At 54.4% G+C, this 22,873-nt stretch overlaps 1 protein-coding gene across 2 annotated transcripts; it reads left to right on the top strand.

The window, feature by feature from the left end:
- Positions 1-1,443: 1,443 nt before the first annotated feature.
- LOC132249667 (phospholipase A2 inhibitor NAI-like) lies at positions 1,444-21,822 on the top strand. Of its 2 annotated transcripts, none has more exons than XM_059725309.1 (4): positions 1,444-1,713; positions 19,321-19,437; positions 20,160-20,312; positions 21,451-21,822. In XM_059725309.1, the coding sequence occupies exons 1-4, from the start codon at positions 1,446-1,448 to the stop codon at positions 21,636-21,638; spliced, it is 726 nt and encodes a 241-aa protein (XP_059581292.1). In that variant the 5' UTR covers positions 1,444-1,445; the 3' UTR covers positions 21,639-21,822. The 2 variants fall into 2 exon arrangements, with proteins under 2 accessions (XP_059581292.1, XP_059581293.1); XM_059725310.1 differs by lacking the exon at positions 1,444-1,713 and adding an exon at positions 15,832-16,071.
- Positions 21,823-22,873: the final 1,051 nt, after the last annotated feature.

Raw genomic sequence — 22,873 nt, forward strand, 5'->3', positions numbered from 1 at the left:
TGGCTGCGTCTGTGCGAGCCACGAGCACCCCGAGCGCCCAACACCTGCTTCTACTATCACCGGCGGCAGAGGCTGTGTGCCATGGGCAGGGCATGTGGGGGAGGGTCCCCACACCCCAACACCCTCCCTCACACACACCCACCCATACCCTGCCCACGCAAGCTCGGTGCTCCCATCAGCCCCAGACCCATGCTCCGCGCATCTGCCCTCCATACAGCTTCCCTACCTGCTGCCCAGTGCGAGCGCTGCAGCAGGGACACAGGGAGGAGTTGCTGGGGGCTGAGGAGGCCAAGCAGGACCCGCTGCAGCTGCAACAGTGGCACTAGTGAGGCATGGGGCATGGTTTAGGGAAGGTACGGAGCCATGCAATTAGCCCATAAGGCAGGGACCACAGTCACCAGTGACCATTAGAACAAGACCAGGTCTGGGAAGCCATGGGGTAACCTCCCTTTTATAACCATAAGACACCAAGCTGTGATGGGTGAGCAAAGGGGAGAGTGTTCCCAGAGTGAACAGTGAAAAAAGACATTTTTGGGAGCCTCCAGGGGATCACAGGCACCCCTGGAGAACAGTGCCTCACAGGTGCCAGTTGGCATGACACCAGCTCATTGCCCCAGTAACAGAGATGCTGGGGAAGCCTCAGGAAACTCAGCCTTTCCTCCCAGGCTGCACGGGAGATGTGCCATGCTCAGCATGCGAGACAGACCAGCCCCAACTACATCAACCCAGACAAGCCTTTGTCTACCCCGGTCTTCAAGTCTTCCAGGGATTCAGATTGCACCACCTTTCTGCTCCAGTGTTTCACCACCCTCCTCATGGGGAATTTTGTCCTAATATCTAACCTTAACTTTCCTAGCTGTAGCTTGAGTCCATTGCTCCTTCTCTGTCATCTGCCCCCACTGAGATCAGTCCAGCTCCATCCTCTTTGCACCCCACCTGCAGGGAGGTGACGGCTGCTGTTCAATCCCCCTCAGACTTCCCTTCTTCAGACTAAATAATCCTGGTTCCCTCAACCTCTCTGTAGTGGGGGCCCACAACTGGACACAGGACTCCAGATGTGGCCTCCCCAGTGCTGAATAGAGGGGAAGGATCACTGCCCTCGATCTGCTAGCAGTGCTCCTGCCAATGCAGCCCGGGAAGCCGGTAGCCTTCTTGGCAGCAAGAGCACAGTTTGGTCAGAGCCTGGCAGGGACAGCCCTATCACCCAGCAAGCGGGACAGGTGACGTGTGGGGGGAGCTGTCAGTGGCAGGTCTCACTTGCCCTGCTGGAGCTGGTCCTGAGCTCCTGAGAAGCGTTGCCCTCCCTGCAGGGGACCTGGCACTGGGTAATACCCCACGGGCCTGGGGCTGGGAGGCAAAATGCAGAAGTGTGGAGACTCCCACTGAGCAGAGAAAGATTTCAGGGCTTCACACAGGAGCCCAGGGGACACTGGACCGTGCTGCTCATGCACGTCCGGAGCTACAGCTGTGCCCCTGCCCGTAAGGTTGAGAGGCTGACAGGGGAGGAGATCTCGAATGCACACATTTCCCTTCTAACCTTGTCAAACCCGACTGTGATCTGCTTGTTCCCACTGCCACCAGTGAACACCACTCCCAATGGCTTGCAGTGTCCAGTGTGCTTCAGCCTTGGATCTTATGAGTGTGGCAACGAGATTGTGTATTGTACCGGGTCTGAGACCTACTGCTTTGATTTCACAGGGACACTTGTCATGGGTAAGTTTACTCATTCTGTGCTGTCATATTGTGTTTGATCTTACAAACCCCATTGCAAGAAATGCATCCAAGAGAAAGAAAAGGAGGCAAATGTAATGGAAGTAGAGCTGAGGACTACTGAATAAAAGGGAAGGGGAACACGTTTAAGACCACGTGTGGCAGGGACCTGGCTGAAAAAGCCTCCTCATCTGACAGGGCTTTGTTCCAGTGTTCAAGCACCCGGAGGAAAACCATGCAGGCAGGGCCAGCTCTTGTGCTGGGTTGTCCCCAGGCTGCCCCCAGCTGTGACCTCCACCCTGGGAAAGCAGATTAGTGGTTATAAGAAAGTGTGTGTGTTGATTGTAGCAGATTTGCTTCCTGCTGGAGGGGACGAGAGAGCCGGGGAAGCTGGAGATGTGAGTGTGACTCACTCACTCACACCAGAGACACGAGTCCTGGGCCAGAGGTGGGCACAGACAGCACGCACACAGCTCTTTCTTTCAGCAATCGCAGTCCCCACAACCAGTCCCAGCTTCCCAGGGGGCAAGTGCCTCCAGGAGCCATTCCCTGTACAGAGAGCAAAGCAAACTGTCTTGCTGCTTGGAAGAAACCCCCAGAGTCTCAGCCACAAAACTCTCAACACCGGCATTTCATCAGAGACGGATCAGCCTTTTCAGTCTCTGAAAGAGAACTCGCAAGGTTACCGATACAACATAATGAAGCGACCGGACTGAATAAAACCCATGTCGCCCCGAGACTGCCAGATTAGACAACTCCTTGGGGTAAAGCACAAGCAGAGGGATTCCCTGGGGAGGTAAAAGTCACCATTGTTCTTGTCCTCTATTAGTCTTCGGAAAGTAGACAGCAAACAAAAAAATGAAGAAATCCACCTGCTAATCCCAGCCCCATCATCAGCCCCACACCCTGCCTAGCCTTCGCACATCACGTAAATCAAAGTGAATTCATCCCCTCTTGAAATGACACAAACTCTCGAGATTGTGTCAGGGGAAAAGACCAGAGAGGAGTTTACGGTGTCGTAATGCATGACCTGATGTGCGTCCCGGCGCTGGCGTCGGGTGTCAAATGCTGAGAGGAGGAGGGAGCGGCTGTGAGGCCTAGGAGGGGTTGTTGCAGGGACCGGTAAGACCTGCCGTGATGCTCAGTGTGTTTCTTCTGCCCTGCTTGGGAAGTCAATTTAAAAGCTGGAATGAAAGGCTGCACCTCTCACCCCGAGTGCAAAGTGCCACTAGATGAGATACAGGAATTCCTACTCTTCCCCGTGGATGCAAACAGGTTTGAATGCAAACTGGCCACTCCTGCAGCCAGCAAGGCTTCCAGATGGACCCTGCCACCCACCCTCTCTCTTCCCATCATGGCCGGGCTCATCTTGGCGAAGACGATGTCCTGATGTTCCCGAGGGCCAAGAAATGCAAGGTCGGATGAGGATCCCTCTGCCTCCTCGCTTGTGTGTGACACTTCCTGTTATGGCTTCTCTCCGCAGGTGGATTTTTGCCCCCAGGCCTGGATGCAAGACATGGCCATGGTGTGAAAGAGGATTGAACACACTGTGGCAGAAATGCCACCGTCAGTGCCCCTCTCCAGAGACCTGTCTCAGCCAGCCTGGGAGGCTGGTGTTTCATTCCTCAGGGCGGGGATCTCCCACCTGGTCTACATGACAAAAGCCTGGCGCCTGGGAGGCGATGCTCTAGTCACCTGGGCAGGGGGGAAAGACCCGGCCCTGCGCGGGCCCAGGTAGCCAGGGATGCTGGGGAGATTGGTCGGCTTGTGGCTAGTATTGGCAGCTTCGATTGGACCAGGCTGCTGAGGTCAGAGAGGTTATTTAAGGGCTCGGTCCAAGAAGAAGGGGTGTCAGCCATTAGCCATGCGGTCATCCAGGTGAATCTGAGCCTGGCTCTCTCCTCATCACCGCATGCTCCAAGAGTGCCCTGCCTCCAGAGGAAACTCCAACCACCTCTGGACGATGCGAGTGAGTAAGCTACTAAAGATCCGATTAGATATTTAGTTTCAGTAACTCAGATGCGTGTTTAAACGGCTACCTCAGCCACCCTGGTTTGCTCAATGGGATTCCTTTGATATTCCTGTAAGATTTCTATGATACTGCTCTACCTTTTACCCTGTTTTCACCCTACCCCCTGTAATCAATAAAGTTCTCCTTGTGACCGGTGTGGGAGACTTATTGAGGGGTGGGTCTAAATTATGCCAAGGAGGCCCCTTAGGTCTGTGGACTAAGGGAGACTTTCCTAATAAGCCCCTGACTTGGGGAAGTGCCCCAAGTGCTGGTATTGGATCTAGTACCCATTGGACGATCAGGCCTGCGTTCTCCAAGGCGCGCAGAGCCAGAAGTGAGTCCAGAGCCTTGGATGGTGGCAGCGGGACCCCAGGCTAGCGGGGGTGCTCCAGGGAAGGGGTCGGCCGGACGGGAGGCACCCTAAGGGAGGCACTCGGAGCCTGGAAGGTGGTTGGGCGCAGGGAGGTGGGCGGCTCAACGCAGGAGCACCCCCTACTGGCCCGCCACACACACAACAAATTACCCTACTGTATTCCCATTTATTAAAAGATGGGATAAAGTTATTCCAGAAGAAATCACAAGTAAAACTTCACTCCTGTCTTTATCTTGATATTCTTACGTTGGTGTATGGAGTCATTTAAGCTAGACCAGCATTAATGAGTCACGTCCATCTTAGCATCTGGCATGTGCTTAATTTGTCAGGTTTTCTGATGTATTCTGTGGCTGTTTCTCCCAGGCTGGGGTGCAGGGACACACTGTTTAATACCGCTGTGCAGTACAAGCAGCAGGAAGAAGAGATCTTGGGACAACTCCAGTTTCTAGCTGCATAAAACAGCCTCAGAAAGACCCTTTCAGTTCTGCAACACTTTACCAGACACTGCTGGGGGCTAAAAGGGCCAGGACCAAACACTTTGAGTTTCCTTATCAAAAAACTTAAGGAGAAGTAGGGTTGGAAAGGACCTGTAGTCCAAGCCCTGCTCGAGGCAGGATCAGCCCTGTGTGAAGCACCCCAGACAGGCAGGTGCTTGCCGAATCTGCTCCTTAAGATTTCCCAGGATGCAGATCGCACAACCCCTGTAGCATTATCTTTTCCAAAGCTCCACCGGGCTCATAGCCAGCACGTTCTTCCTCATCACCACTAGGGCTGTGCGAGGCTTTGGACAGAGCTTCAGATCCGGAGAAGATTCAGATGCTTTGGGGTGCGAAGCAGCACGTCTGGGTCAAAGCGTCGCCTCATTCAGCTCCCCGAAGCGCTTTGGGGCCATCTCGGAGATCTGGCCTTAGGGTATAATGTGGAAACTATATAATATCTATAATTTTGTTGCTTTTGTCCTATCTGGATGAAATTTTCAGGAGTGGTAGACTCTGCAGAGAGGATGAAGCCTGCCGAGCTTGAAGAAGATCAGTGCAGGGGTTTGTGGAGAAGTGCCCCTCAAGCTGCGGACAAGCAGAACTCGTGCCATGGGGGCTGTGGGACTGACTGCGGCTGTCCCGGGCCGGGAGGGCCTGGCTGCTGCGGGCCTGGCTGCTGCTCTGCCCTGTTCCCAGTTACCATCAATCAATCGTGATTCGCTCGGGACCAGCTCAATACACAGGCCCTAGCTACTACATAACGACTTAACGAGCATCAATTAGCCCCTGCAAAACCAGGCTAAGGAGAGGAAAGACTCAATACAGACAATCAACTGCCCCAAGACAGACACAGTCTTGGCCCAAGTTTGACTGTCAGCAGCGAGGGGTGCAGAGCCCCAGATCCCCCCCACACCCATCGTCTCAGCAGCTAGCAGGCGTCACAGCAGGGGCCACCATCCCTGCAGCTGTCACCCCGCCACGCCTTAACACGCAGTGTCACCCATGGCACCAGTTCTGCTTGTCCACAGCTTGGGGTACAGCTCCCCCAAACCCCTGCACCGATCTCCTTGAAACTGGGCAGGCTTTTTGGTCTCAGCAAGAGCTCCTGGCCCTGCAGTTTTGACCCTGCTGTGGTGTGGCACACACCCGTGATGTGAGTTTGGTTTTCAAGAATTTGGGGTACAGTTCCTCCCAAACCCCTGCACCAATCTTCTTGAAACAATTTTATGACCTCAGTAGAAGCTATCATCTCTGCAAGTTTTATCCACATCAGACAAAAAACAACAAAGTTATAGATATTTCATTGATTCCCCATTATACCCTATGCCTGGATCTCCTAGACGGCTCCGAAGCTTCGGACCCGCTTCAGCTGGATGGAGGCGCAACCCGGCCTGGAGCTCCCGATCGGACCGTGACCATCCGAAGCAGCTGGATCTGAAGCCGGATCAAATTGCTGCCGACTCGCACAGGCCTAGTAGCCCGCCCCAATTTCCTTACCTGCAATTTGAGACCATCAAATGGTGGTAGGGTGTAGTCCTCGATTTGTGTATGCCAGCCACTGTCAGTACTTCATGCAACAACCGGCTCTCAAAATCTCGCCCTTGATCGGATTGGATTCTTGTGGGCTGCCCAAACACAGAGAAGTACTTTTCCCACAGTACTTTGGCAACTGTTCTTGCTGTTTGATCTCGCGTAAGGAAGGCCTGGGCATATCGGGTGAAGTGGTCCGTCACAACCAGCACATTCCCCTTTCGGTGCCCCTCCCCTTCTATTGCTAAGAAATCCACGCACACGAGCTCCATGGGTTTTGAGCTCTGGATGGTGTGTAGATAGGCAGTTTGAGTGGGCAGGGTCTTCCTCTGCACCCACCAATCACAGTTTGAGCATTTAGTCCTTACTTCTTCAGCCATTTTGGGCCAAAAGAACTGCTCACGGGCTAGCGCCAGGGTGTGCTCCACCCCCATGTGCCCAAAGTCATCATGCAAGACCCATAATGCAAGGGCCTTATACTTCTGAGGGAGGACCAGCTGCCAATATCTCCATCCTTCTGGGTCCTGCACCTCCCAATGTAGCACTCCATCAAACAAGTGAAGCCTAGTGGACTCCAAGATGAACATGAGCCGGCAGTGTGACGAAGCCATCAGAAAAGCCAATGGCACTTTATCGTGCATCAGCAGATGCATGACAAATAGGTCCAGGGAGGTGATACTTCCCCTCTATAGGGCGTTGGTCAGACCACAGTTGGAGTACTGCGTGCAATTCTGGGCGCCACACTTCAAGAAGGATGCGGATAACCTGGAGAGGGTACAGCGAAGGGCAACTCGTATGGTCAAGGGCCTGCAGACCAAGCCCTACGAGGAGAGACTAGAGAAACTGGACCTTTTCAGCCTCCGCAAGAGAAGGTTGAGAGGCGACCTTGTGGCTGCCTATAAGTTCATCACGGGGGCACAGAAGGGAATTGGTGAGGATTTATTCACCAAGGCGCCCCGGGGGTTACAAGAAACAATGGCCACAAGCTAGCAGAGAGCAGATTTAGACTGGACATTAGGAAGAACTTCTTCACAGTTCGAGTGGCCAAGGTCTGGAACGGGCTCCCAAGGGAGGTGGTGCTCTCCCCTACCCTGGGGGTCTTCAAGAGGAGGTTAGACGAGCATCTAGCTGGGGTCATCTAGACCCAGCACTCTTTCCTGCTTATGCAGGGGGTCGGACTTGATGATCTATTGAGGTCCCTTCCGACCCTAACATCTATGAATCTATGAATCTTCCCACTCCCTCAACAGGAGGTGGGCTGCTGGGGTAGCATTATTAAGGGTGGTGGGGCGGGTATTCCCTGATCTCCGGGCACGCAGCACCTCTCGCACATCTGGGTCCTGTTCTTGCCCTGTCCGCCATTCTGTGGCCGTGACCTGGGGCAATGAGGAGGGAGTCAGCATGGTGTACTGAACCCAGGCCTGTGGGATCCCCTCAGGGGGCAACCCCAACACCTCAGCCATGCTAACAGTACTTTCCCTCGTCCCCAAAGGGTCTTGTAGCTGCAGGTCGCAAATGGTCTTCACCATCTTGGGGCTCCAAACACTGCCAGGGTTGCTGGGGAGTTGTCAAAACAGGGCATCAGCATCCACGTTCTTTCGTCCTGCTCGATAGTGCAGGCTAAAGGTATAGTTGGCCTGTGCTGTGATCCAACGTTGGCCGGTCGCATCCAACTTAGCCCTGGTGAGCACATAGGTAAGGGGAGTATTGTCTGTCCACACCTAGAAGGTAGTCCCATACAGATAGTCCCAGAATTTCTCAGTGACGGCCCACTTGAGGGCCAGGAATTCAAGCTTATGTACCGGGTAGCGCGTCTTGCTGGGTGACAATCCCCTGCTGGCAAAAGCCACTGGTTGCGGGTGTCCATCATGTTCCTGGTACAGTACAGCCCCCAGTCCGGACAGGCTAGCATCCGTGTGCAAAATAAAAGGGCGGTTGGGGTCAGCATATGCCAGCACAGGTGCCTGAGTCAACCGCCGGATCACCTCCTGGAAGGCATCTTCACACCGGGAGTCCCACCAGGGACCAAAAGGCTCTGTGGGGCTTCGTGTCGCAGGAAGCCCATTTAAGCCATTGTTTCACCCCTTCTTGCAGGGCGGCCTTCCCACCTGGTGTCCGCAAGTTAGGGCATTTAAAGGTCCAGTTATTGTAGCAGAGTCTTTAAATAATCGCTGGTAGAAACCCGCAAATCCCAGGAACCTTTTCAGTTCCCTAAAGTTCTTGGGTGGAGGCCAGGTGGTCACAGCAGGCACTTTCTCCGGATCAGTGCTGACCCCCTCCTGTGATACAACATGTCCTACGCACTTCACAGAGGCCTGGCAGAACTTACATTGATCAATGGCCAACTTAAGTCCAGTGGTCTCCAGCTGATCGAGTACCCGGAGCAGCCGTTCTTCGTGTTCCTCCAGGTTCTTTCCAAAAACAATAATATCATCTAAATAAACCAGTACTTGGGTCACATGCATATCTCCAACCACCTTCTCCATTAGTCACTGGAAAGTGGAACGGGCCCCAGATATCCCTTGGGGCATTTGCTCAAACTGATAGAATCCCAAGGGGCAAAGAAAAGCAGTCTTCTCTTTGTCCTCTTCCCTAAGAGGTATCTGGTAGTAGCTGCTGTGCAGATCTAGTACTGAAAACCATTGCTCCCTACTAAACTGTCCAAAGCCTCCTGCACCCGTGGGACAGTGTATTGATCAGTGATGGTCCGGGCGTTGAAAGTCCGGTAATCAATACACACAGAGTTGGTCGTTCTTCTTCCACGCAGTCACAATGGGAGAGGCATACAGGCTCTTAGATTCCGTGACGATGCGGTGGTCCATGAGCTCCTGCAGATGACATCTTACTTCCCCCATCTCAGCGAGGGGAATGTGCTGAGGCCTTTCATGAAATGGCCATGGGTTGCTCAGACGAATGGGATGCTCCTTGCCCTTAGTCTCCCCCACATCCCAGTCAGGCAGGGAGAAAACATAGGCTCAAGCCCTGAGTTTGTCCCTGAGCTGAACTTTACAGGCTTCGGGCACCGGGGAGTTCCCAAAAAAGAACCTTGAAGGGTCAATTGGGGCGGGGTTTCCCTTTGCTCAGGGCTCACCACTTCAGCTTCCTTTATCAAGGCCACCTTCTGTCCCGGGTGGACCACAGTATCTTTCAAGGTTGCGTTAACCAGTATCACTGAAACCGGGTCTTGGCTGAGCCCTTTTGTCTCGATCACACCATCAGGCTCCCTCAGAGCATTGGGTCTCTCTCTCCCATGGGGGTCTCCACCACCAGCAGCTTATTCTTTTCATCCCTCTCAATCCAATTGCATACAGTAGGCAAAGTCCATTGGCCCTGTGCAGGGACTCGTTGGAGCTTTGCTTCAAAGAAGTGCAGGGTCCCCACAACCTCAGGGAGACCCCACATCTCTCTTTGCACCCATTGGTCATACGCCTCTGAGCACAAGGCATACATCGTTAACCGTTGTTAGTAACCTGGGCCAGCCTGTTGTTTACAGTAGTGAGTGAGAACCTGGAAAAGGCTGGCCTTGGTCCTACAATGAGAGTGGCCCCTTCCATCCACCCTGGATCAGGGCATACTAGAGCGATGGCTGACACTTCTTCCTCCACCCCAGCTATTTCAGCAGGGAATTTTAGCCTCACGTTCACATAAGCCCTGTCAGGATACTGCTCCTCACTTAAGCCATAAAGTCCCAGCCCCGTAAGGGGAAGCAAAGGCAAGTGTCTCAGATGTTTGTCATAGGAGGATTCAAATAAGATGGTAACCTGGGAGCCACTGTCTAGAATGGCCCGGCATGAGCGACCTCTTACCATCATGGGGACCTCTGCATGGGGTCCCAATAGCACCTTTGGCAGCGAATTTACTGAGGGTAATATGTGGGAGTCTGTCTGGGTTCAGAGCGGAGCCAACTCCATTGCTCTGCCCCTTCCCCGTTTCCCGTGCCACACCGGCCTTTTAACCTTTCAAATACCAATTCAGGGCTCTCAAGCTGGGTGCACTCCTGAGCCATGTGCCCCGGCTCCCCACATCTATAGCAGAACCCTGGGGCCCTAGAGCGGGTATGGGGCCGAGGTCCTCCCAAGGCATGAGGACAGGCTGACCCCTGGGGGGGCGGTTCTGGCCATGGCAGCTGCTAGTGCTGGAGCCATGGGCTCCTCCTCCACTCCCAACAAGGTGTCCTCATGGGAACCCACCATTAACACCCGAGCCATGGGTCCTCTCTGGGGGGAAACATCCTCTGGGACCCACATAGTCTCTCTGAGTCTGGATATCTCTTCCTCTTCACAAATCTCTCGGAGGAGGTGACTGAAGTCAGGCGGGCTGCTCCTGCTCCCCGCTAAGGTGAGGTTCCGGAGTTAGTCCGAGCTATACCGTGCCCCAATACGAATTTGCCGGAGCTGTATCTGATCCGTGTCGGTGACACTAAGCACTCCTTGGGTCACCAGGCATTGTAACACCGGCTCTAAGCACAGGACATACGCTGAAAGAGTCTCACCCTTGCAGTGGAAAGTTCCCAGTAATTTGAAGTACACTCCCCCACTCCCTGTGGTTGGCCAAAAGCATCCTGGAGGACCTGCATGCATTGCTGGGTGGCGGTAGCAGGGTTCTGGAGTTTGGCAGTCCTCACAACCCCAAAGGCAGGCTCCCTCAGGACCTCCAGCAGACGGTGTCGCTTATCCTCATCAGGTATTTGCCAAGTCAGTAAAGCCTCTTGAATATGGGAGAGCCAAGAATTGAATCCTTCCCTCCTGCAGGGACTGGAAGGGTTCCTGAGAGACTCTGGAGTCTCTTGTAGGCCACCTGGTCACTGGAGGAACAGGTCACCTCCCGCAGAATCTGCTGGAAAACCCTCACCCATTCCGGGATAGCCTCAGTACCAGCAGGTTGCCCTGCTCCCCCCTGCACCGTCCCATCAATCCTGGAGGGTACGGCAGACTGGTCGGCATTGGACATGTCTCCTGGTGGCTCTCTCTCTACAGGGGTACACAGCGCTTGAATAATATTCTAGCACCTGCTACACAGGGATCCCAGATGAGCCCCCAAAAAGTAACCCGGGCAGTACTCCAAGAGGTACCCCCTCTCCAACTGAAGGCATCAGAGCAGGTGCACAAGCGCTGTGGGAGGTGTAGGGACTCTCCTCCCCCTATAGAGCAGAGTCAGACCACCAATGGGGACTTTACCATATACCTTTTAATGAGGGAACAATATTGGGAACATAACCTGTATAAACCAGGGGGGTATAGGACACACTATAATGCCCTGAAGGGGCAGGATTCAACAAAGGTTAGACACTTACAATCATTGATAAATTTAAGCAGTTGACAAAGACAGGGTTAACCAAAATGTAAAACACAAACAGCAGAGCAAACAATACTGGTTGGTATTACTGGAAATACAAAAGGCACAAAACGTCAAAAGACAAGGAATATAGGGCCTAGGTACCTAGAGGGGAAAACACAATGGCTCCTTTCCACTGCAAGAGGAGTTTTCCCTTGTTAGCTCACTCACCCCAAGTCACCAAAACTGGGACTTGAATTCAGATTTCCTACTTGGTAGGTAGAAACTCTGCCACACAGCCACCAGTGCTCGTACTGCTCCAAGCGGCTAGGGGTCTTGACCTACTAGGAGCTCCAGTCTTATGTTGAGCTGCCTGGTTTCTGATTGGAGGAGCTGGAAGTCAAGCTGGGAACCTCTCAGGTTGCTGCTCAGACCCTTGCTGGGGCAGGGGAGTCTCTCCTGCTGGCCACAGCCTCTCGTAGGGGATCCTGGAGCCCAGCAGGGAGCCTCTCCTGCCGGCCGCACGCCGCGCTGCTGAGGACCCCAGTTCTGCCGGCAGGTCCCACTCCTTGAGGGTCTTCTGGGGCAACTGCTCCCGCCCTGCTAGCTCAGCTCTCGCCAGCTCTTTGAAGCTCCTTCCTTGTGGTCCCTTGCTGGTCTCTTCCCTGAGTCAGCCACGTTGCCCCTTTTAACCTCTTCCAGGTGACCGACACAGTCAATCAGGGGACATGGAGGGTGAGTCTCTGGGGCCTGATTGCTGAGGAAAGGGAATCCCAAGTCCTCCAATCATCTTTTACCCCTTCAAAACCCCTGGGCCAAATCATTACCAGATTGGTGAGGTAAGGGAATCCCAAGACCTCCAATCATCATTCCCTTTCAAAACCCCAAAATCATTGCCCTTTCAAAACCCCTGGGTTAGGTCACTGTCAGCTAGCCCATCACAAGATCTTAACACTTGTGTTGTTCTTTGACTCTTTCTAATCTGTCCATGTCCTTCTTCAAGTCTGGCCACAGGACTCGGGGTGAATGCACCTGGGATATGCTCAGGACCAGCCCCTTGGCCCTGATGGGAGCATTGCACTGGCCCCAGGTGAGATCCCATCTGGAAGAAGGGAGCAGAGAGGCAATGATTTGAGCAGAGAAAACATCCTCCAGGGCAGCGAGGATCCCTCTGCAACACCCCCGGTACAAGAGCCCTGGGGGCTGTGCAGAATTCGCTGAGTCTCGCTGGGGAATGATTTCCAGTCTTAAATTTACATGATCAGGCCCATGGTCACCCCCAAATCCTGGTAATACCTCCTCTGCCCCTCTCCTCCCCCTTGATCCATGCAGCTCACCTGCCCCCCTCCCCTGTGCTGGCTGTGACAGAGGAGCACAGTGCGTTTGGGAAGAGAGGCCTCGCCGAGGCAGCGCCAGGACCTCAGCTTGCAGGGCAGACCTCAACGTGTGCTGGTGTCCACGAGCCGTTGTGCTCTGCTGTGAGCTGGGGAGAGTGGGACTCTGATGCTTTCTGGTCTGGAATAAAACCGGCCTGGCAATCTGTTGGTACTTCCCTGTGCCAGAAGCTGCTTCCCAACACATCGTGTCTACTTGTGACCAGAGGGAGAAACTCCAGTCTGGGAGGCAGGTTGCTGGTGGCCCAGTTGCTTGAGCAGACATCCTTTCAGTGAGGTGCAACGCTCCCGTCAGGGCCAACAGGCTGGTCCTGAGCATATCCGAGGTGCGCTCACGCACGCAGCGCTCGGTGTGCCGTCACCTGCCATTGATCCCTGTCCCAGCCCTTTGCTCCCAGGCTGCCTGCAGACAACTCCCCCTGGCCCGTGATCTGATCGGGTGGCAGAGCTCCCTGGGTCAATCAGGCTGGTCGAGGCCGATCTGGGAAATGTCCAGGTGCCAGACCCGGGCTCCAGCACACGGCACCTCTCACACAGCAGGATGGGCTCTTGCACGGGGGTCAGCGCTGGGCCCACGTCTGCCTGTGGTGTCAGGGTGCTGCGGTGAGGACAGCGCCGTGGCTCACACAAGGTGCGGAGGCCTCAGCAGTGGGTGCTCGCTAAGGCTGGTGGAGCTGGACAACAGCAGCTGCAGGGATTTCTGTGGCTCCTTTCCCAGCTCCAGTCTGTGCAATGGCAGCAGGTGCGGTGCGGCATTGCCCGGCCCTGTGCAGCTTTGCACAAGAGCCAGCGTGACACGCCTGGTTTGTGCCCTGAAATGTGCAGAGCCCACAGAAAGAAGGATCTCTGTGCCGGGTCGCTGAGGGTGTCCACACACCAGTGTGGTCGTGCCTGCATGTAGCGATAAAACTGCTCTATGGGAAGCTTGAAAGAGCCAGGCCAACAGCAGACCGCGGGGAAGTTGAATGTGCCTGCAGGTGGCCAAGTTTGTAACCCAGCAGCAGCTTTTAAACAAAACTCAAGGTCAAAACCAAATCACCCAGACGTGCCAATCCGAGCCCCCAGCTGTGTTCAGCAGACGCCCCGCGCACACGGCAGAGACCAGCTTCTTCCACCGCCCCCTTTTCCCTGTCTCAGGCCCCTGCCTCCCCCAGACCTCAGGAGCCCACCCGAGCTCAAAAGGAGAATCACAGACCATGAGGGTGGAAGGGAGCTCAGGGGCTCACATCCAGTCCGACCCCTGCTCCGAGCAGGACCAGCCCCAACTACATCATCCCAGCCACGGCTTTGTCTACACAAACCTTCAACACCTTTCTTTGGGTCCTGTGTATGAGTGCCTGGAGGTGTTCGTGGGCAGCTCTTTCAGGAGCCCCATCCTTGGGTCTGTGTCATCCTGCACGATAGCAGTGCTGGAGACTGCAGCGTCGTCCCCAGGATCCAGCATCCGTCCCCCAGGAAGTTGTATCTCTAAAGGCCATCTAGGGAAGGCGACAATCACCCTCTCAACTGACGTTGGCCAAGCACAGGATTGAATTTCTCCCTTCTCCCAAAACAGGGCAAGGGAAAGGATCTAGGCTCTAATGTCACATCTTGTATGGGCACAATCAGGAGCAGGAGGCGTCTGAATGGCCTTGTGGAGTGAACATGGGGTGTCCGCTGAGCCAGCGCTTTCTTGGACCAGGCTCCAGGCAGAGCCGCGGCGTGCCCCGAGCTCCCAGTGCTGCTCCCCACCAGCTGTCCTGGGCAAGAAGCCAGCACTAAGGAGTGGTTGGTAGGACGAAGCTCTCTTCAAGGGCTGGATTATCTCATGGGGTTCCTGCCTCTTCCTCTGAACCTGGGGCTGCAATGAATTGGGTGTTGAGATCTCTCCGCAGCCAGAGTGAATGAATCAGGTGAATCCTAGGTGCTTTCTGTAGCACGAGATCTTGAGTCGTGCTATGGTTTTGGGCAAGACCAGGTCCAAGATGGAAGTCAGATGCTGTAAATTAAATGTCAAGTTAGCAACTGCAGTCATTTCTATGAATCTTGATTTAAAATCTATATATGGTAAAAATATAAGCTCGATACATGTTTGGTGCTGGTGATGGAAAAGCTGGAAATGCAGAAGTATAAGAAGAGAAATATTGAACATGCGGGTATGCAAGCATGCTGTGCGGAGACAGAGGAAGCTGCTGTGTTTCCCACCTCTGGAAATTGGACCAGAAAACACCAAGGAAGATCAAGCGCCCAGCAAGGGGTCCGAGGTTCAGCTGACCAAAGACCAGTGCTGTGAAGCTCTTATCTCACCTGTCAGGTCGGATATATATAGATATTCTTAGCCTGTATACAGTCTGGGGGTTACAAATAAAGCTTGCTTGATACCAGATTGGAGGAGTTGCTGTGTGGGACCCCGAGGTGCCATGATTAAGAAGTGAAGGAAGTCACACTTTTCAGGGGCAAGGATGCGCAGCGTCTCTCTCTACTGTCTCTGCATTGGGATCCCAGCCGGGACGCAGGGACGCTGCCAGGGCTGTGCCTGCACCAGTGGTGTTGGGTCCAAATGAAGCAAGGATCATGGTCCAGGTCCCCTTCATGTCCCAAACAGGAGCCCCTGGCCCATGACCGGTGGGAGATGCCTGCCCAGAGCAGCACATCAGTGGGTCCTTCCCGTTCCTGCTGAACCCCTGGTCCGGGGTGCTCTCCTGCAGGACATGGGCTGACCGGCCCCAGAGGAGATCCAGGGGACCTGGGGTTTCTGCCTTGAGTGAAGGGGTCTCCTCTGCCTTCAGAGGCAGGTTCAGGGCTCCACGGCTGGCCGGGAGCAGGAGGAGTGACTTGCGCGGTAGGAAGAGCCCACAACCGGCTGTATCTCAGTAGGAGACATAAGAAGCAAAGCCCCAGGGACCTTCAGGAGAACAGTGCCTCACAGGTGCCAGTTGGGATGACACCAGCTCATTTCCCCATTAACAGAGATGCAGAGGAAGCCTCAGGAAACTCAGTCTTTCCACCGAGGCTGCACAGGAAATGCGCCGTGCCCAGTGTGCAAAGCAGAGAGGCCGAGTCCCTGCCCTGAATTAAGGCATCAGTGCAATCTCAGCTGAGGTGGCTCTGCAGAAACAGAGCTGCACACATGATGGCACTTCTACTTCTCATTTTCTCAAAATAGCACTTGCGGTCTCCTCTGAGAGTAGGCATTCAGGGCAGAGTTGTTCTGCATCCACCAAGAAGTCAAGAGACCTGTGACCAGTGCCACCGGCTCTCTCCTGCGCACCATGAAAGCACCCGTCATCCTCTACGTCCTCTTGGCTTTCCTAGACCAAGGTGAGTCTCCTGGCACTGAGGATGCATGGCAGACAGTCAGTCTCACCTCCATCCTTGGCAAAGTCTTTGAAAAAATTATCAAGGCTCACATTTGTGAGAGCCCGGCAGGACAAATTATGCTGAGGGGAAACCAGCACGGGTTCATAGCAGGCAGATCATGCCAGACTAATCTGGTCTCTTTTTATTACCAGGTTACGAAATGCCTGGACACAGGATTAGGGATAGACTTCAGGAAGGCCTTCGATACGGTATCTCACCCCATACTGGTGAACAAGTTAAGAGGCTGTGACGTGGATGACTACACAGTCCGGTGGGTGGCGAATTGGCTGGAGGGTCGCACCCAGAGAGTCGTGGTGGATGGGTCGGTCTCGACCTGGAAGGGTGTGGGCAGTGGGGTCCCGCAGGGCTCGGTCCTTGGACCGATACTCTTTAATGTCTTCATCAGCGACTTGGACGAGGGAGTGAAGTGTACTCTGTCCAAGTTTGCAGATGACACAAAGCTATGGGGAGAAGTGGACACGCTGGAGGGCAGGGAACAGCTGCAGGCAGACCTGGACAGGTTGGACAAGTGGGCAGAAAACAACAGGATGCAGTTCAACAAGGAGAAATGCAAAGTGCTGCACCTAGGGAGGAAAAATGTCCAGCACACCTACAGCCTAGGGAATGACCTGCTGGGTGGCACAGAGGTGGAAAGGGATGTTGGAGTCCTAGCGGACTCCAAGATGAACATGAGCTGGCAGTGTGATGAAGCCATCAGAAAAGCCAATGGCACTTTATCGTGCATCAGCAGATGCATGACAAATAGGTCCAGGGAGGTGATACTTCCCCTCTATCGGGCGCTGGTCAGACCGCAGTTGGAGTACTACGTGCAATTCTGGGCGCCGCACTTCAAGAGGGATGTGGATAACCTGGAGAGGGTCCAGAGAAGGGCCACTCGTATGGTCAAGGGCCTGCAGACCAAGCCCTACAAGGAGAGACTAGAGAACCTGGACCTCTTCAGCCTCCGCAAGAGAAGGTTGAGAGGCGACCTTGTGGCTGCCTATAAGTTCATCACGGGGGCACAGAAGGGAATTTGTGAGGATTTATTCACCAAGGCGCCCCCGGGGGTTACAAGAAACAATGGCCACAAGCTAGCAGAGAGCAAATTTAGACGGGACATTAGGAAGAACTTCTTCACAGTTCGAGTGGCCAAGGTCTGGAACGGGCTCCCAAAGGAGGTGGTGCTCTCCCCTACCCTGGGGGTCTTCAAGAGGGGGTTGGATGAGTATCTAGCTGGGGTCATCTAGACCCAGCACTCTTTCCTGCTTATGCAGGGGGTCGGACTCGATGATCTATTGAGGTCCCTTCCGACGCTAACATCTATGAATCTATGAATCTATGACAGGGGAGAGGACTAGCCCTGGGACGGCTCCAAAAGTTCGCCGGGAGGGGAGTGCGGGTGCCGAGACAGGGATGTGACCAGGAAGGTGGGTGGGAGGAGAAGGCAGCTGGAGTTTGCCACTGAAAGGTTATATCTGCAAGGGGTGACTCTGGTCCCCTGCCCAGGATGGAGCTAGTGAAGCGCTGGGCTGCTGCGAGGAGAAGCGGGGATTCCTCCCAGCCCGGGCCCTCGCACCCAGAGCAGCTGGCGAGAGGCCCTGACCCTTTTGTGCCGCGCTGAGCCCAGCAGTAGCGGCGCCTGTTCCCACTCCCTGCAGCAGTCAGGGCCGTGCCTCCCTTTGCCTTCCTACCCCGGCTGCTCCTCAGATCAGGGCACAGGCACGATCCCAGGTACCAACCCGCGGCGGTGTGGGGAGATCTCAGCAGCCAGAAGGAATTTGCTTTCTGGATCTCCTCAAAGCAGCTGAGATGTTTTCATGCCCAGCTTCCCTGCTGCAGAAATAGGAAGACCCTGGCACACGCTGCCTGCAGGAAGGCGATGGTGGGATCTTCACTGGCGCTTGTCAAGCAGAGGCTGGAGGGGCATCTATCGGGAAAGGGTTGGGGACAGTGATGTGTGTGTCCGTGCAGGGGCTGCACGAGGTGACCCTGGAGGCACGTCCGACCTGCCAGCTGTACAGCACGGAGGTTAGATGTTCACCCCAGTGACAGTGCCTTGTGGGCTGGATTTGAACCCGCCTCCAGCGGAGGAGTAGGTGGCAGCGCACCGTGGTGAGCAGCGCCATGGAGCCGCAGGGGTTAATGCATCCCTTGTCCCTGCTGCCGAAGTGCGACCCCGTAACCTGGATTTCAGCGGGGGGGTCCTGCCCCTGCTCCCCTCGCCCCAAAATCCCAGCCGCTCTGGGAGCCCTGCAGGCCTGATGGCACAGCTCAGCTCAGTGCCGAGGGGAGCCCCGAGGGCTGGGACTGGGCAGTAGGCGCGGGAGTGATCAGGTGCCCGGGCACTGAGGGACCAGCTGATACGAGGCAATATCCACAGCATCTCGTTCTCCTGTTCTCCCTTCTTCATGCCCCCTTCCCTGGAAGCAGCCCCTCGCCCCAGCTTCCCTCGCCCCACCTGCTGCTCCCATCCCCCATGCTCGATCGCCGCCCTGACTCCAGCCCCCATCCAGCTCCTGCCCCTCCAGCCCCTTCTCAGCCCCTTCTCTCAGGACAGTCTGGGATGTGCCACGTACTGCAGGACGGGTCCCGATGGCTGCAAGCCTCATCCTGTACAGCAGGACTGTGGACCCAGGGCGTGTGTCGTGGCCAAGCCTCTCAGCCCCAGGACACGTCCCTTCGGGGCAAGTCTAGTCACATCCCTTGGCACTGCCTGATCCCTCATGCTCAGATCCTGTGGGGATGGGCAGTGCGGGACACGTGTGCTAGGTAGGTGGACAGGGAGGGAATCAGCTCTTTTTCAACCCTCTTTGTGATTGTTTGAGCCTCATGGATACCTTCTTGGACCCAGCTCCAAATCTATTTTCCTGTATTGAGAGCCATTCCCCCCCCAAAAAAGTGTTCCAGGGAAGACAAGACCACAGAGCTGGGCTCTTTGTGAGTTCAGATCGAACACAGGAATAAGCAAAAAGCAAAAACAATGTGAGAAATGTAGGAAGCAACTGGGGCAAATGTAGGGGCAAATGGGGAGGAAGAAAAGAGAAGGCGGCACCTGCCTTGTCGCTCACGTGGGCTGTCTGCAATAGCGCTCAGAGATGTCCGGAGATGCAGAAGGGAAGCAGGGAGGCAGCAGGTGGTGAAGCAGAGGAGCTGGAAGAGAAATGGGGGTAATGCTCACTCGAGGGACGACGGCTCTCTTTCCTCCTCCAGGCAGCTCTCTCCAGTGTAAAGTTTGTGATGGGTTTACGCAAGACTGTTCTGGCCCCATGCAGACCTGTGATCCTGACCAAGATACCTGTGGTATTATCAAAGGTGAAGGGATTTTCGGTAGGTGAAAGGTACTATAAATCAGCTTGTGATGAAGAGCTCGAGGTGCGGTTACTAACCCCGCCAGTATTTCCTGCCCCCTTCTCACACCTGCAGGGGAAGAGCACACAAGAGGCCCAAATATCCAGTTCACTGCCCAATGCACCTATTTGAGCACTTGCTGGACTCCTCGGCTGTTAGCTGGGCAGGAGCGTGCATCTCTCTGCATCCGGCATCACCTTTGTGCTCCAGGGTCCCTGCGCTGGGCTCCTGGACGGGAAGACGTTGAATGGCCAAGACTCAGTCTAACCAAGGCAGCATTGTCTGGCCAGCTACATGCCGCTCTGGGGAGGAGCCGGGTACAGAAAGATGGATGGACGGAAAGAGAGAATTACTGACCTGGGTAAAGACATGGAGAAGCTCCTGAGAGGAGATGAAGTGAGCTCTGCAGGTTTTGGGTAGGCAAAGAAATGTTGAGCTGGGGCCTGAGTACTCCTAAATACATCGTGTCCCTGGTGTCTCAGACATGATGGTGCCACCTCACTTTCCCATAGGGAAACCCCCGTGTCTCTCAACACGTCCTTCAGGACGAGTCCAGGATCTCCCAACCCTGTCATGATTGGTATATAATATGGGGCAAGGTCGTGCCGTACCAGGGCAGCAAAGAAGCCAGTGTAGGGAGGAAAGTCCATTGGGAACGAGTGTGGTTCTGTAACTCTATTCTGTATCCCTCTTTATTCCAGGCGGAGTGAAGATCCTGTTGAACGAGAAGTCCTGTGTCACATCCAACATGTGTCGCAACAGTCATTTTAGCTTTTTTTTGGAGCAGGGAATAAGACTCAGAAGGAGTATCGCCTGCTGCACCGGGGAGGCCTGTCGAACAGTATCTGTGCAGTGTATGTCTCTCACCGCCCCTCTGCCGCTCCCCATCCAGCCATCACAAGAGGCTCATGCTGGGGTCTCAGTGATAAGTCCTGCTTTGTCCTCAGCTGGCACTAGCCTTTGGGGTTTATAGTATGTTAGAAAATGAGGGTTGAAGGGACCTGAGGAAGTCACATCTAGTCCAACCCCCCTGCTCCAAGCAGGACCGGCCCCAACTACATCATCCCAACCATGACTTGTCTACCCAAGTATTCAAACCTCGCAGGGATTCAGATTGCACCACCTTTCTGGGTAACCTGGTCCAGTGCCTCACCACCCTCCTAGTAAGAAAGTTTTTCCTACTGTCTAACCTCAACTTCCCTTGTTGGAAGGTGAGCCCATTGCTCCTTGTCCTGTCATCTGCCCCCACTGAGACCAGTCCAGCTCCATCCTCTTTGCAGCCCCCCTGCAGGGACCTGAAGGCTGCTATTCAACCCCCCCTCAGCCTTCTCTTCTGCAGACTCAGTCAGCTCAGTTCCCTCAGCCTCTCCTCAGGAGTCCTGTCCCCCAGCCCCTAACCATTTTCATTGCCCTCCACTGGACTCTCTCCAATGTGTCCACATCCTTTCTATACTGGGGGGCCCACAACTGGACACAGGACTCCAGATGTGGCCTCACCAGTGCTGAATAGAGGGGAAGGATCACTGCCCTGGATCTGCTGGCAGCGCTCCTACCGATGCAGCCCAGGAAGCCGGTAGCCTTCTTGGCAGCAAGAGCACAGTTTGGTCAGAGCCTGGCAGGGACAGCCCTGTCACCCAGCAAGTGGGACAGGTGATGTGTGGGTGGGGCAGGTCTCACTTGCCCTGCTGGAGGTGGGCCTGAGCTCCTGAGAAGTGTTGCCCTCCCTGCAGGGGACCTAGCACTGGGTAACACCCCACGGGCCTGGGGCTGGGAGGCAAAATGCAGCAGCATGGAGACTCCCACTGAGCAGAGAAAGATTTCAGGGCTTCACACAGGAGCCCAGGGGACACTGGACCGTGCTGCTCATGCACGTCCGGAGCTACAGCTGTGCCCCTGCCCGTAAGGTTGAGAGGCTGACAGGGGAGGAGATCTCGAATACACACATTTCCCTTCTAACCTTGTCAAACCCGACTGTGATCTGCTTGTTCCCAGTGCCACCACTGAACACCACTCCCAATGGCTTGCAGTGTCCAGTGTGCTTCAGCATTGGATCTTCTGACTGTGGCAATGGGATTGTAAATTGTACTGGGTCTGAGACCTACTGCTTTGATTTTGCAGGGGTATTTCACATGGGTAAGTTTTATTTATTCTGTGCTGTCATCTTTTGTTTAAGCTTATGAATCCCATTGCAAAAAATGCATCCAAGAGAAATAAAAGGAGACTACTATAAAGGAAGTAGTGCTGAGGACTATTAAATAAAAGGAAAAGGGGAACACGTCTAAGGCCACGGGTGAGAAGGACCTGGTTGAAAAAACCTCCTCATCTGACATCAGGGGTGTACTTGGTAGCCGTGTTGGTCTGAGATGAAAGGACATAGAAAAAACTAGAACTGTTGGTTCCAAAATGATACCTTTTATTAGACCAACTGGAAAATGGCAAGAAAAGGACAATTTTCTTGCCATTTTCCAGTTGATCTAATAAATGGTATCATTTTGGAACCAACGGTTCTAGTTTTTTCTATGTCCTAATCTGACATGGCTTTTTTCCAGTGTTAAAGCACCGGAGGAAAACCATGCAGCTAGGGCCAGCTCTTGTGATGGATAGTCCACAGGCTGCCCCGAGCAGTGACCTCAAATCTGGGAAAGCAGATAACTGGTTACAAGAAAGTTTGTGTGTTGATTGTAGCAGATTTGCTTCCTGCTGGAGGGGACGAGAGAGCCGGGGAAGCTGGAGATCTGAGTGTGACTCAGTTAAGAAAATGAAGAAATCCACTTCCCTAATCCCAGTCCCATCGTCCGCCCCGCATCCTCCCGAGCCTTCGCACTTCATGGAAATGAAAGTCAATTCGTCCCCTCTTTAAATGACACAAACTCTCGAGATCGTGTCAGGGGAAAAGACCAGAGAGGAGTTTACAGTGTCTTAGTGCAGGACCTGATGTGCGTCCCGGCGCTGGCGTCGGGTGTTGACTGCTGAGAGGAGGAGGGAGCGGCTGTGAGGCCTAGGAGGGGTTGTTGCAGGGACCGGTAAGATGTGCCGTGATGCTCAGTGTGTTTCTTCTGCCTTGCAGGGGGAGTCAGTGTGAAAGCCGCAGTAAAAGGCTGCACCACTCAGTCTGAGTGCAAAGTGCCACTAGATGACATCCAGGAACTCCTACGCTTCTCTGTGGTTTTTAACAGGCTTGAATGCAAACCGGCCTCTCCTGCAGCCAGCAAGGCTTCCAGATGGACCCTGCCACCCACCCTCTCTCCTCCCATCATGGCCGGGCTCATCTTGGTGAAGACAATGTCCTGATGTTCCCGAGGGCCAAGAAATGCAAGGTCTGATGAGGATCCCTCTGCCTCCTCGCTTGTGTGTGACGCTTCCTGTTACGGCTTCTCTCCGCAGGTGTATTTTTGCCCCCCGGCCTGGACACAAG

Source organism: Alligator mississippiensis, chromosome 3, assembly GCF_030867095.1.
Source record: "Alligator mississippiensis isolate rAllMis1 chromosome 3, rAllMis1, whole genome shotgun sequence".
In the NCBI taxonomy this organism is placed as follows: domain Eukaryota; kingdom Metazoa; phylum Chordata; order Crocodylia; family Alligatoridae; genus Alligator; species Alligator mississippiensis.